This window comes from Narcine bancroftii, chromosome 13, assembly GCF_036971445.1.
Source record: "Narcine bancroftii isolate sNarBan1 chromosome 13, sNarBan1.hap1, whole genome shotgun sequence".
Lineage (NCBI taxonomy): Eukaryota > Metazoa > Chordata > Chondrichthyes > Torpediniformes > Narcinidae > Narcine > Narcine bancroftii.
The window spans coordinates 67,451,758-67,465,679 of record NC_091481.1 but is presented as its reverse complement, the minus strand read 5'-3'; the positions used below and the strand labels follow the sequence as shown (position 1 = coordinate 67,465,679).

Here is a 13,922-nt window from a genome sequence, read left to right as displayed (position 1 = left end):
GCCTCATTTTAAGGGTTTTATGGTATATTCAGGATACAGGTTGACCCCCATTTTCTGGCTGCCTGAGGTGACCCGATGACAGGCACACAAGTCAACCCCCAAAGCTCGTGACGCCTGAGATGGGCCGTTGACCGGTGTATACGTCGACCCCCCCCCCCCCCAATTGATCACATAGATTGATTGATCTGCTGGCCATTGACTGGAGGTGATTGCTATCATGGAGGGTCCATCGACACAACACGTGACGAAAATATGAAGCGTGTTTTAAGTTGAAAATGATAGAAATGGCCAAGAAAACCCAAAAAACTGTGCTGCTGAGAGAAAATTTGATGTGCACGAGAAGTTGATAAGAGATTGGAGGAAAAAAAGACTAAAAAGGCTACGTTCTTTGAGAAAAGGTATCTCTCCATGGCCAGAGTTGGAAAATCTCAATGCAGAATGGGTACGTGAACAGAGGCAAGATTGCTGCATAGTCACTCGAAATAAAATAAAAACATTTGTACTGCAGTCAGCCAAGTCTCAACCAGTCCTCAGTAAAAATTTTGAGGCTTGAGTAGACTGGGGCAGTCGTTTCATGAACAGGAAAAAAAATCTGGTATTATGACAAAAAGACATAAAAATTGGACAGAAACTACCAAAAAAATCTTTATCATAAAGTTGTAAGTTTTCACCAGTTTATTATACGGAACTGGCAGAAACACCAGTTGGCATTGGCAAATATCAGAAACATGGACAAAAACCCCTTAAATTTTGACGTGATAGACAATAGAACAGTGAAATGGAATGTAAAGATGTTAAAACTCTGCAAATCAAAAGTACAGGCCACTAAGGGACCAGGTTTATCATGGTGTTATTGTGCGTGGCCGACGGGACAAAGACCTATGGTCATCTTCAAACGTAAAATTATATGAAAATGAAATTCCCTGCATGTATTTTTGTACATTTTCATGAAAAAAAGGATGGATGGATGAAAATGGTGTAAAACTATGGATAGATAATGTGTGGTTTACGCAAAGAAAGGAGTTTGCTGGTCTGGGAGATGTTTTGTAGCCACTTAACTGAGAACACTAAAAGTAGATTTGCACTACATAATACTTACATGGCGGTTATCCCAGGTGGTTTGCAACTTCTCGATGTCTGCTTGGACAAGCCATTCAAAGACCATGTGCGCGAGGAATGGAATACATGGATGTCAAGTGCAGAAAATTCATTTACAAAAGGCGGGGCAGTGGGGGCTGCATCACTTGATGTGCTGTGTAACTTCATGCTCAAGGAATGGGACAAAGTTAAAGGAAAGACTGTGATAAAATAGTTTAAAAAGTGCAGTATCTCTTGTGCAATTGATGGCACGGAAGTGGATTTATTGTGGGACACTGACGACGAAGCTGAAACCACCTCATCAGATAGAGCCTGGGACCCATGTGATGACTGTGGCCGCCATCTTTGCTTCAGACGATGATAGCGAGACTGATTTTGAAGGGTTCAAAATGTGTTGTGGTTTTCAATGAAAATCTCAATGTCGCAGTCAGGTTTTTTTTTGTGTTTTTCAAGGGTTGACATATGCCGGATCAGAGCGGATTGGATTTTGAGCTGAATTTTAAGGTCGACCCTAATTTTTTTTTGTTTTTCTGGGCTTCACGACTCAACTTGTTCACTGAAATGTACAGTATATACTGACATTTACCACAAGCCCACCAATTCCCAAAGCTACTTCGATGATACCTTTTCCCAACCAGACCCTTGTTTCTCCACCCTCAAAATGAGATCTTCTATTTCAGGACATCTAAAATTACCTCCTTTATCAAGTAATGCAGCCTCCCTCCTGTTGTAGTCAATTGAACCATCTCCCGCATTTTCTCCATCTCTCCATTCGAAGCACCTCCCTTTATCCCTCAAAACAGAACAGAGATAAGGCTCTTCTTGCCTGCACTTTTTAGCCCACCAGCCATTCATAAGGATATAAGCAATAGGAACAGGAGTCGGCCATCCGGCCTGGCCTATCTGGCATGCTCTGCCATTCAATGAGATCATGGCTGACCTGATGATGGGCTCATCTTCCCCATCTGCCTTTTCCCCATAGCCCTTAATTCCCCAACTATATAAAAATCTATCCAACCTTGTCTTAAATATATTATATATTAAATGTATTGTCTCCACTGCTTCAATGAGCAACGAATTCCATAGATTCGCCACCCTCTGGGACAAGCAGTTCTTCCTCGTCTGTCCTAAATCTACTACCCTGAATGTTAAGGCTATGTCCCCTAGTTCTCTAGCTTCAATTTTATCCCTCCCCACCCCTTTTCGTCTTTCACAGGGATTGTGTTCTCCATCTGTTCATCCCTCCCTTCCCATTTATGACTCCGTAACCCCTGCTACTTTCTCCTGTAACCAAAGCAAGTGTAATATTTGCTCTCACACTACTTCCCTCACCACCTGCCAGGATCCCTAACAGTCCTTTTACGTGAGGAAAAGGTTTATGTGCACCTTCTCTAACCTCATCCACTGCATCTGTGGCCAAACGCAGATTTGGGGATGCTATGTTGAGGTTTTACACTCAGTCTGCCATAACCATCCTGCACTTTGGTTGCAAATTGCTCAACTCCCCTTCCAGTACTGACGTCTGTCCTGCCCTTCCTCTTCTCCTGGTTTCATTCCCCTTCATCCCCATCTTGCCATTGGATTCTTTTGTTCCTCCCTTCTCATGTACACCAACCAAATCCAGTTATATCTGGACTCTCTTCATACCACCATTTTCATCTCATCAGATTCCACACTTATAACCCTTGTCTCTAACCATGCACTCCACCCTGTACAACTCATCATCTTCCACCTGACTCTTTTGTACATTTTGGCCCCCTCTCCCTTTGTCTGGGATCTGCCAATCTACAGGCTATCTGCCATTTTAAATTTAGACATGCAGCACGGTAACAGGGCCCTTTCGGCCCACTAGCCCGTGCTGCCCAATTAACCTACAACCCCAGCACGTTTTGAATGGTGGGAGGAAACCAGAGGACCCAGAGGAAATCCACATGGACAATGAGAATGAACAAACTCCTAACAAACAGTGCCGATTTGAACCCCAGTTGGTGGTGCTGTAACAACGTTGCACTAACTACTATGTTACACCCTGTCATGTTGTATCTCCACCTGCTTTACCAATCCAAAACCTGTCCAACATTTCTCACCCTATTCTCTTCACACTAAACTTTCTACATTTCTCGATAAAAAGTTTTGGCTCAAAATGGCAACCATTCTTCTTCTTCTTCTCCCCCCCCCACCCCCACTGGTGCTGCTTGACCCACTGGGCTGCTCCAGCAGATTGTGATTAGCTGCTCTTTGGATTTTCAATTCTCATCTCTTCATTTTAACCACCACCAGTAACTGACGGTATAAATATATGACTTGTAACCCACAAGGTAGACTCTCTTGGGGTGAGACTAACTGCTTGTGGCAATGCTTCTTGCTGTATCGGAGCTCTCACGCTTTGCAAGTAATTGAAACTATATTCATGTTTGTTTTCAAGCAACCCCAGGTCCACTTTTAAATTTGGCAGAGTGCAAGAGCATGCGGAGGCTTGACATCAAAGTGGATAATACATGAGATAATTTAAGGATTTCGCTAAAACAAATTCAACATTGTGACAGTGACTGTACTAGAAGACATTATATATAATTTCACAAGCTGCTGCCTGAATCAAAACTTCTAACCAGAGTTTCATTTGATTTTAAAAAAAGTACCAAAGATTTGGAAACAAAAATACAAATCAACAAGAAAGCCTAACCAAACAAGGAATAAGAATGGTGTCGGTAACATTTTGGTTCAATATCGAGGCAGCCAGCTTGCACTTATGTTGTTGACTTTTAGTTCTTCAAACTTGGTTTATCTAGGCAGCAAGTTATCAAACTCTATGCCTGTGGCTGACCCACTATAACTGACCAATAATGGCAGTTTTGGGAGTTAAGACAAAAGGCTTGGAGCACAGCTTTAAAACTGCTCAAGTGGAAGTTTTCTTTTAAAAAACACCCATCAAATAATGCACAAAGATAATTAAATTATACTTAACATACTTACACTCTGGCCAACAGCAGGAAAGGTAGGGTGCACTTGCTGGGACACTGCAGTTGTCAGCAACTGCCGGCTGGTAGCTGTGTTCGATCGGAGTACTTGATGGACTGGAGGAGATGGTCGACTGACAGGAGCATTCAGCAACTCAGTGGATGTAGAGATTTGCTGCACTGGTGGGGACTGAATACTACGGTCTGCGTTAGGCCCAAACGACTGATGCTTGCTAATGGCAGTTGGTTGAGGGGCGGACTGTTGCTGGTACAGTGTATTAATCGATTGCTTTACAGCTCCCTGAGTAGGCCCCTGAGGCTGGTGGACCTACAAAGCAAATAGGAAACAAACTGTTGCAATGATAAAAGCAAATGAAGTAAAAAAGATACAGGTTTTGCTCAAAATAAGCCCTCGGTCATTGGAGTTTTCCTATTTCTTGAAGTGCACAGATGAGAAACATCTGATTGGTTTAAGTAGAAGAACTGGAAAAGGAAAGGTTAAGAGGGTTTGTCCGAAGAGTTCAAAATCTGGGTTAGTTTCAAAAGAAAAATTTCTAGAGCTGGATGGGGTCAGTTATCAGAGAGCTTGGCCCATGAAGGCGAAAGAAACCGTGCCAACCAAGATTTTCTCCCCCTACCCCCACTCATATGGCCCATCTGAATGCTCTGCCTGAAATGATTATCAAAACTTTGTTAGTGACTGGATAAAAATCAGGTCGTTTTTTCTTTGCTTTGAGCTACAGCACATCCATTATTGTATCCCTAATCTTTGGTGATTTAAGTTGATGAACTGTAATTCAAAGCCAAAAAAATGATTTTATCTAGTTAAGTCACTAACATAGTTAAAATAGTCAATAGAGTAAATGTTCTGCTATTCAGTCATCTTGCACACCCTCAGAGGGCACACAGATCATTTAACTCTTCAAACTGTTTTAGATTATGGTTAATTTCTGGCTGTGGGAATATTGCTTACTTCCTTGTTAGTAATTTTTAATAAGCTTCGATTTTCTTCACGTTCTGGCTCTCTAGTTTGTTGAATTCAGTCAGTCCTTCACCAGAACATTCAGAAAGCCTACATTATTGAAGAGGTTTAATAAAAATCAAACCACTCACCCAAAAGAGCTTTCGCTTGTTCTCATAAAAGATATTAATCGCTTTTTCTCAAGACGACTGTTTTTTTTTGGTGTCTGGGGTTACCTTGGCCCAACAGTAAAATGTTAGTGGGCTACTTGAAAACAGAATCCCAGACGACCCAGCACAATTCTGGGAGAAATGTACCTTTCGGATCAAAACAAGGAGCGCAAGCAGTTTTCAGTGAGGATTGAAACGGACCAAAAACTTTTAAAAAGCATCAAATGAATCTTAGACCAGTCAAGACTAAAGAAATTCATGAGTAAAACTTAGAGAAACAATAAGATCAGAAAGAAACAATAGGTTAATACAAAAAGGCATTTTTTACAAAGTATTTGTGGAGGGTTTAAACTCAGTTGGCGGGAGGAAGGCCAGTGTGAGGACAGATGATGGAGCAGTTAGTGGAAAGGGAGATGCAATGTGCAGCAAGACTGTGATAAAGGACAGGCAGTGGATGGGGTAAAAATACATTCAGTTAGATGGGTTGAAATGTATTTAATGAGAGAAATAAGAATAAAGGTGATGAATAGAGCATGGCTCAGTTCATGGAATTATGATGTTGTGGTCATTACACAGGTTTGGCTTCGCAAGGGCAGGATTGGCTGATTGGTATTCTGGGTTTTAGGTGTTTTAAAAGGCATAGGGGGAAGGGTTTGTGGAGAGTGGCTTTGCTAATCACGGATAGTATCACAGCTGCAGAGGAAGGACTGTCTAATGAATCAGAGTGGGTGGAAGCCAGAAATTGGAAAGAAGCGTTCACTCTATTGGGAGTATTCTGTAGACGCCCCCCCCCCCCACCTCCCTCAAAAAGCCACCAGGCCACTGAGTAGATATGTAGGGACTTTGAAAAGCTGCAAAAATTATAGGTTTATTGTCATGAGTGGCTTCAACTTCCATAATATTGATTAGCACCTCCTTACCACAAAAGGGTCAAATGTGGACCTCTCAGTGGGTGAGCATTTCGGAGATATTGACCACAACTCTCTGACCTTTAGCACAGCAGTGGGCAATGGTAGGAGACTATGTGGGAAAGTATTTAATTGGGGAAGAAAGAGACAGGATCAAGGGAGCATTAATCAGGGATAGATGCTCTCAGAGAAATGCACAACAAAAATGTGAAGGAGCTTTAGAGACCACTTACTCAGGATTCTGGAAAAGCTTGTCCCTCTGAGACAGGGAAAGGATGGAAAGGTAAAGGAACTGTGGTTGACAAAAGAAGGGAACAGATAATTAAGGGGAAGAAGGAAGCAAACACAAGGTTTAGGAAGCAAAAATTAGGCAGGGTTGTTGAGAATTACAAGGTTGCCAGGAAGGAAGAAGGGACTGAGGAGAGCTAGAAGGGGTCATGAGAAGGCCTTCACATGTAGGATTCAGAAACACCCCCAAGGTATTCTGCAAATAGGTAGAGCAGGAGGGGGAGGATGATGAAATTGAAGGAAGAACCACTCAGGAATAAAGGGAGAACATGGGCCTGGAGGCAGAGAAGGTCATTAATAAATGTTTGCCTTTATTGTTCACCAGGAAGAGGGATCAGTTAGATCAGTGAGGGACAAGTATTGGAGAGGATTATTATGGACTGGATTTATGAGCATTTAAAAACAGACTTCCCAGCAGCAATAGAAATTCACAAAGACAATGGTGAATTGCCTTAAACAAAAGTTGCTTTAAAATTCTTTAAACATAATAACAGGATCAATCTTTAACTTATTATTAACTTAATCCCCTTTCAATTCTAAGCGCACATGTATGTAATGTCTATATGTTCATGAAAGTTCTCAGATTCACCATCCAATCTTTCACTTTTCACTTCTCTTTTTTTTTCATGCACAATTATTTTTATTTATTGTTGTAAGGTCTTAACCAATTTATAAAATTTATTGGAATTCCAAATATCTTCAAAACTTCAAATAAACAGTCCCATTCTAATCTATCAAATGCTTTTTTCTGCATCTAAAGCCAAGGCTACTGATGGTCTTTTTATTTTTTGAGCTATATATATTTTTTAAAATTTTTTATTTTTCACACTATAAACCATATTGACCAAGATACATAGACATTTTTTCTCTTGAGTGTCCTCCCTCCCTCACCCCTTTTCCCATTTATTTGTTCAATCTATAAGATACATTAAACCCGTTAAACAATGTTGTCACTTAAAAATAAACAAGAAATTTTACTGAGTCAGTTCTTTTCGTTGTCTTCTACTTCTGTCATTTTAGGTGGTGGAAGTCCATGGTAGGGTTTCTCTATTGTGTTTCATGTGTGGCTCCCAATATTTGTTCGAATATTGTGATGTTATTTTTTAAATTATATGTTATTTTTTTCTAATGGAATACATTTATTCATTTCTATGTACCATTGTTTTATTCTCAAGTTGTCTTCTAATTTCCAAGTTGACATAATACATTTTTTTGCTACAGCTAGGGCTATCCTAACAAATCTTTTTTGTGCTCCATCCAAATCGAGTCCAAATTCTTTATTTCTTATATTACTTAGGAGGAAGATCTCTGGGTTTTTTGGTATATTGCTTTTTGTGATTTTCTTTAATATCTGGTTTAGATCTTCCCAAAATTTTTCCACTTTCTCACATGTCCAAATTGCATGAAATGTTGTTCCCGTTTCCTTTTTACAGCGAAAACATCTGTCTGATACTGTTAGGTCCCATTTATTTAACTTTTGAGGAGTGATGTATAATCTGTGTATCCAGTTATATTGTATCATGCGTAACCTCGTGTTTATTGTATTTCTCATAGTTCCGGAGCATAGTTTTTCCCATGTTTCATTCTTTATCTTTATGTTTAGATCTTGTTCCCATTTTTGTTTAGGTTTACCGTTTGTTTCCTCGTTCTCCTTTTCTTGCAATTTGATGTACATGTTTGTTACAAATTTTTAAATTATCATTGTGTCTGTTATCACATATTCAAAATTGCTTCCTTCTGGTAACCTCAGACTGTTTCCCAATTTGTCCTTCAAGTAGGTTTTCAGTTGGTGGTATGCAAACGTTGTATCGTGAGTTATATTATATTTATCCTTCATTTGTTCAAAGGATAATAATTTATTTCCCAAAAAACAATTTTCTATTCTTTTGATCCCTTTTCTCTCCCATTCTCTGAAGGAAAGGTTATCTATTTTAAAAGGGAGTAACTGATTTTGCGTCAATATTAGTTTTGGTAGTTGGTAATTTGTTTTATTCATTTCTATGTGAATCTTCTTCCAAATGTTGAGCAGATGATGCAATACCGGTGAATTCCTACGTTGCACCAATTTTTCATCCCATTTATATAGTATAGGTTCAGGTATCTTCTCCCCTATTTTATCTAGTTCTAATCTGGTTTTTCCCTTGTTTGATAAAAATCTGATGGGTATCTTAATTGTGCGGCTCTATAATAATTCTTAAAGTTTGGTAGTTGTAAACCTCCTTCTTTGTACCATTCTGTTAATTTATCTAGTGCTATCTTCGGTTTCCGACCTTTCCATAAGAATTTCCTTATTATTTTCTTTAGCTCCTTGAAGAATTTCTCTGTTAGGTGAATTGGTAATGACTGAAATAGGTATTGTATCCTTGGGAAAATGTTCATTTTAATACAGTTTATCCTACCTATCAGTGTTAGTGGTAAGTCTTTCCAATGCTCTAAGTCGTCTTGTAATTTTTTCATTAATGGATGATAATTTAGTTTATATAGATGGCCAATATTTTTATTTAGTTGTATACCTAGGTATCGCATTGCTTGTGTTTGCCATCTAAATGGTGATTCTTTCTTAACCCTTGTGAAATCCGCATTATTCATTGGCATTGCTTCACTTTTATTTGCGTTGATCTTGTACCCCGATACTTCTCCACATTCCTTCAATTTCCTATGTAATTCTTTTATTGATATTTCTGGTTCTGTTAAGTATATTATAACGTCATCTGCAAATAGACTGATTTTATATTGCTTCTCTTTTATTTTTATCCCTATTTTATTTCCTGTTCTTATCAGTTCTGCTAGTGGTTCTATAGCTAACACGAAGAGTGAGGGAGATAGTGGACATCCCTGCCTTGTTGATCTACTTAAGTTAAATTGTTTTGATATATATCCATTTACTGTCACCTTCGCCAATGGTCCCTTATATAATGCTTTAATCCAATTAATATATTGCTCTGGTAGGCTGAATTTTTGTAGTACTTTATGAATAAATAATTCCATTCTACTCTGTCAAAGACCTTCTCTGCATCTAAAGCAACCGCTACTGTTGGAGTTTTATTTCCTTCTACTGCATGAATTAAGTTAATAAATTTACAGATATTGTCCGTCTTTTTTTAATAAATCCAGTTTGGTCTAGATTTACTATTTTTGGTACATAGTCGGCCAATCTGTTTGCTAATAGTTTAACTATTATCTTATAATCTGTGTTAAGTAGAGATATTGGTCTATATGACACTGGTGCTAGTGGATCTTTCCCTGTCTTTGGTATTACTGTAATTATTGCTGTTTTGCATGAATCTGGTATGTTTTGTGTTTTATCAATCTGGTTGATTACTTCCAGGAGGGGAGGAATTAATAAGTCTTTAAATGTTTTATAGAATTCTATTGGGAATCCATCCTCTCCTGGTGTTTTATTGTTCAGTAGTTTTTTTAATATCTTCTGTAATTCTTCTATTTCAAATGGTTTTATTAATTTATTTTGTTCCTCTGTTTGTAATTTCGGTAGTTCAATTTTAGTTAAAAATTCATCTATTTTGTCTTCTTTCCCTTTGTTTTCAGTTTGATATAGTTGTTCGTAGAATTCCCTGAAGTTTTCATTGATCTCCGTTGGATTATATGTAATTTGTTTGTTCTTTTTCCTTAATGCCAATACCATTCTTTTAGTTTGTTCTGTCTTAAGCGGCCACGCTAGAATTTTGTGCGTTTTTTCTCCTAGCTCATAATATTTGTTTTGTCTTCATTATGTTCTTTCTTCTCCACCTTATGTTTGTAGTGTTTCATATTTTATTTTTTTATCTGCCAATTCTCTTCTTTTAGATGTATCTTCCTTTATTGATAATTCTTTTTCTGTATTTGTTATTTCTCTTTCCAACTGTTTTGTTTCCCGATTGTAGTCCTTCTTCATCTTAGTTACATAACTTATTATTTGCCCTCTGATGAACGCTTTCATTGCGTCCCGTAGTATAAACTTATCTTTCACTGATTCCGTATTTATTTCAAAGTACATTTTAATTTGTCGTTCAATGAATTCTCTAAAATCCTGTCTTTTAAGTAGCTTGGAGTTTAATCTCCATCTATACATTCTTGGTGGGATGTACTCTAGCTCTATCACTCAGGGGTGAGTGATCCGATAATAGTCTAGCTTTATATTCCGTTTTCCTAACTCTCCCTTGAATGTGGGCTGATGACAGGAATAGGTCTATCATTGAGTATGTTTTGTGTCTACCCGAATAATATGAATATTCCTTTTCCTTTGGGTGTTGTTTCCTCCATATATCCAAAAGTTGCATTTCTTGCATCGATTTAATTATAAATTAGGTTACTTTGTTCTTTCTGTTAGTTTTTTTTCCAGTTTTATCCATGTTTGAGTCCAAATTAAGGTTAAAAATCCCTCCTATTAGTATGTTCCCTTGCGTATCTGCTATCTTCAAAAAGATATCTTGCATAAATTTTTGATCTTCTTCATTAGGTGAATATACATTGAGTAAATTCCAAAATTCTGAATATATCTGACATTTTATCATTACATATCTCCCTGCTGGATCTATTATTTCCTCTTCCATTTTGATTGGTACATTTTTATTGATTAATATAGCTACTCCTCTGGCTTTTGAATTATATGATGCTGCTGTTACATGTCCCATCCAATCTCTCTTTAATTTCTTGTGTTCCATTTGTTAGATGTGTTGCTTGTACGAATGCTATATCAATTTTTTCTTTTTTCAGTAAATTTAACAGTTTCTTCCTTTTGATTTGGTTATGTATTCCATTAATATTTAAAGTCATATAGTTCAAGATAGTCATTTCATACTTTGTTTATCTTTCCTTTCCGTTTCCTCATCACCACCTTCCCTTCTTATCCATTTCTGCTTTCTTTTTTTGAACACATTATAAGACAACATTTCTAAAACATAAAATATTTCCACTATTCTCATATCTAAAATTCCTTTAACCCCAATAGTCCCTCCCCTTTCTGAGTTGCCCTTTGTCCCTTGTCGGACAACCACATCTCCCCTCTCCATTTGGATTTGCGAATCCGCTCGCAAGCGTCAACTGATTTCGCAGTGACTGTTATTCTTCCCCACCCAGCCCCCTCCAGAAAAGATTTTAATCTTCATATATAACAAAGGTCACTCTCTTAATTCCCTCCTTACTTCCTTTCTTTCCCTTCTTAGTTCTTACTTATACACTATTTTATATGTGTATTTAGTTTGTTGTCATTTTTGTTCTTGTTACATCTCTTCATCTCTCTCTCTGCTTTGTAGTTGTTCTGCAAATTTTCGTGCTTTTTCCGGATCCGAGAATAGTTTGCTCTGCTGCCCCGGGATAACTATTTTAAGTACCGCTGGGTATTTTAACATAAATTTATAACCTCTTTTCAATAGGGTCGTTTTTGCTGCATTAAACTCCTTCTTCTTCTTCAGGAGTTCAAAACTTATATCTGGATAGAAAAAATTTTTTTGACCCTTGTGTTCCAGTGGTTTTTTTGTCTTCTTTTATTTTTTTCATTGCCATCTCCAATATATTTTCTCTTGTTGTATATCTTAGGTATTTTACTAGAATGGATCTTGGTTTTTGTTGTGGTTGTGGTTTAGGGGCTAATGTTCTGTGTGCCCTTTCTATTTCCATTTCTTCCTGTAATTCTGGTCTTCCCAGGACCCTGGGGATCCATTCTTTTATAAATTCTTTCATATTTTTGCCTTCATCTTCCTTAAGGCCCACTATCTTTATATTGTTTCTTCTATTATAATTTTACATTATATCTATCTTCTGAGCTAACAGCTCCTGCGTTTCTTTAACTTTTTTTATCAGATTCTTCTAATTTCTTTTTTAAGTCATCTACCTCCATTTCTATGGCCGTTTCTCGTTCTTCCACCTTGTCTACTCTTTTTCCTATTTCTGTCATGATCATCTCTAAGCTATTCACTTTTTCTTCTGTACTTTTTATTCTTCTTTTTATTTCACTGAATTCTTGTGACTGCCATTCTTTTACTGTTTCCATACATTCTTTAAAAAAAAATATATCCATGTACTTGCCCTTCCCTTCATCTTCCATTTCTCTGTGGACTTTTCACTTCTCCAAATTCAACAGTACCAGGCAATTCTCATACTGCGCACAAAATTCAACATTTATAAATTTCCACCAAGATCTTGTCAGTATCTGAGTCTGGACATGATCCCATTTGCACCTCCTTTTGAAGTCCTTTCCAGAGCAGTTCCATTGTCTCTGCAAAGTCTCTGGTGACACAATGTCTCACTTCAGTAAAGCTCTTACATTTTAAATGAGATGTCTTTTGTGAAGTATTACTCTGTTGTAACTTAAATTGAATACCCACAATCTATCTCTTTTAACACATAACTATATTCTAACATTTACCATTACAATAGTCAGCATGGCTTTGAGAGAGGACATGCCTAATAAGCCTAAGTTTTTCGAGGAGATGACAAAATAAAATTCATGAAGGTAGAGCAATGGATGTGGTGTACCTTGATTTTAGTAAGGAGTTTAACAAGATTGTCTCGTCCAGATAGTCACGTGATGCAGGGGATCCATGAAAACTTGACTGCATGGATTTGGAATTGGCATGCCTACAGAAGGCAGAGGGTGGCACAGATGGAGAATGTTCTGTGTGGACATTGATGACTAGTGGTGTTCTGCAGGGTTCTGTCCTGGGACCCCTGATGTTTGTGTGATTTTTATAAATGACTTAGATGAGTCAGGCAGAGGGCTGCCAGTGCCAGTGATGAGTGGTGTTCTGCAGGGATCAGTGTTAAGTCTGCTACATTTCACGCTGCATGCAAATGATTTAGATGGCAGAATTGATGCCTTTATAGCTTCTCTTTCCTTCTTTCTCTCTCTAAGAGGTTCTTCAGGCAATTTCTCCCAATGGCAAATTTCGAAAGCACGAGAACAGAAAGGCAAAGACACAATGCTGAGGAGGCATTGGTCAGACCACATTTGAAGCACTGTGCAGTTTTGTGTCCATTTCTGAGGAGAGGGTCCAGAGGTTGACAGGAATTATCCCAGGGATGTGAGGGTAAACAATATGAGGAGCCTTTAAAGTCTCTGGGCCTGTACTGGCTCGAGTTTAGAAAGGGAGATATAACTGAAACATATTGAACATTGTAAGAGCTATCTATGCCTGCCTGTTTGTGGGGTTTTGGAGCACTCCATGCTGCAAGCTTACACTGGGCAAGGCCCCTCAACTCTTCCTTGATTATAACTGACGACTACGTCGGTGCTGACTCATGCACCCATGATGAGCTTGTAAATTTCATTCACTTTGCTGCTTTCACCTAGTCCGTCTCCAGCGACACTTTCCACAATCCCCATCCTTTGGCCTTCCTTCCTCCAGCTCTCCACCTCCCTTCCCCTCACAGAGGATTCCCCCCTCTCTTTATATGCTGGTATGCCCTCCCTCCCTTATCAACCTATTTCCTCCTGCCTGTGATCTTCCCCCCTCTATTTTGGTTGGGTGCCTACCCACTTATTGTTCATACCTTGAATAGCTCAAGCTTGAAATGTTGGTTATGTACCTTTATCACTGCTATA

The 13,922-nt window shown here is 38.3% G+C and overlaps 1 protein-coding gene across 6 annotated transcripts in view; it reads right to left on the bottom strand.

Moving 5' to 3' along the window:
* Window positions 1-13,922, bottom strand: part of LOC138748560 (transcription intermediary factor 1-beta-like) — a 117,600-nt gene that overhangs the window by 44,046 nt on the left and 59,632 nt on the right. For all 6 annotated transcript variants that reach the window (XM_069908968.1, XM_069908970.1, XM_069908972.1 and 3 more), the window contains exon 10: window positions 4,072-4,383. In XM_069908968.1, coding sequence (XP_069765069.1) covers window positions 4,072-4,383 — 312 coding nt within the window. The remainder of the gene's footprint in view (window positions 1-4,071; window positions 4,384-13,922) is intronic.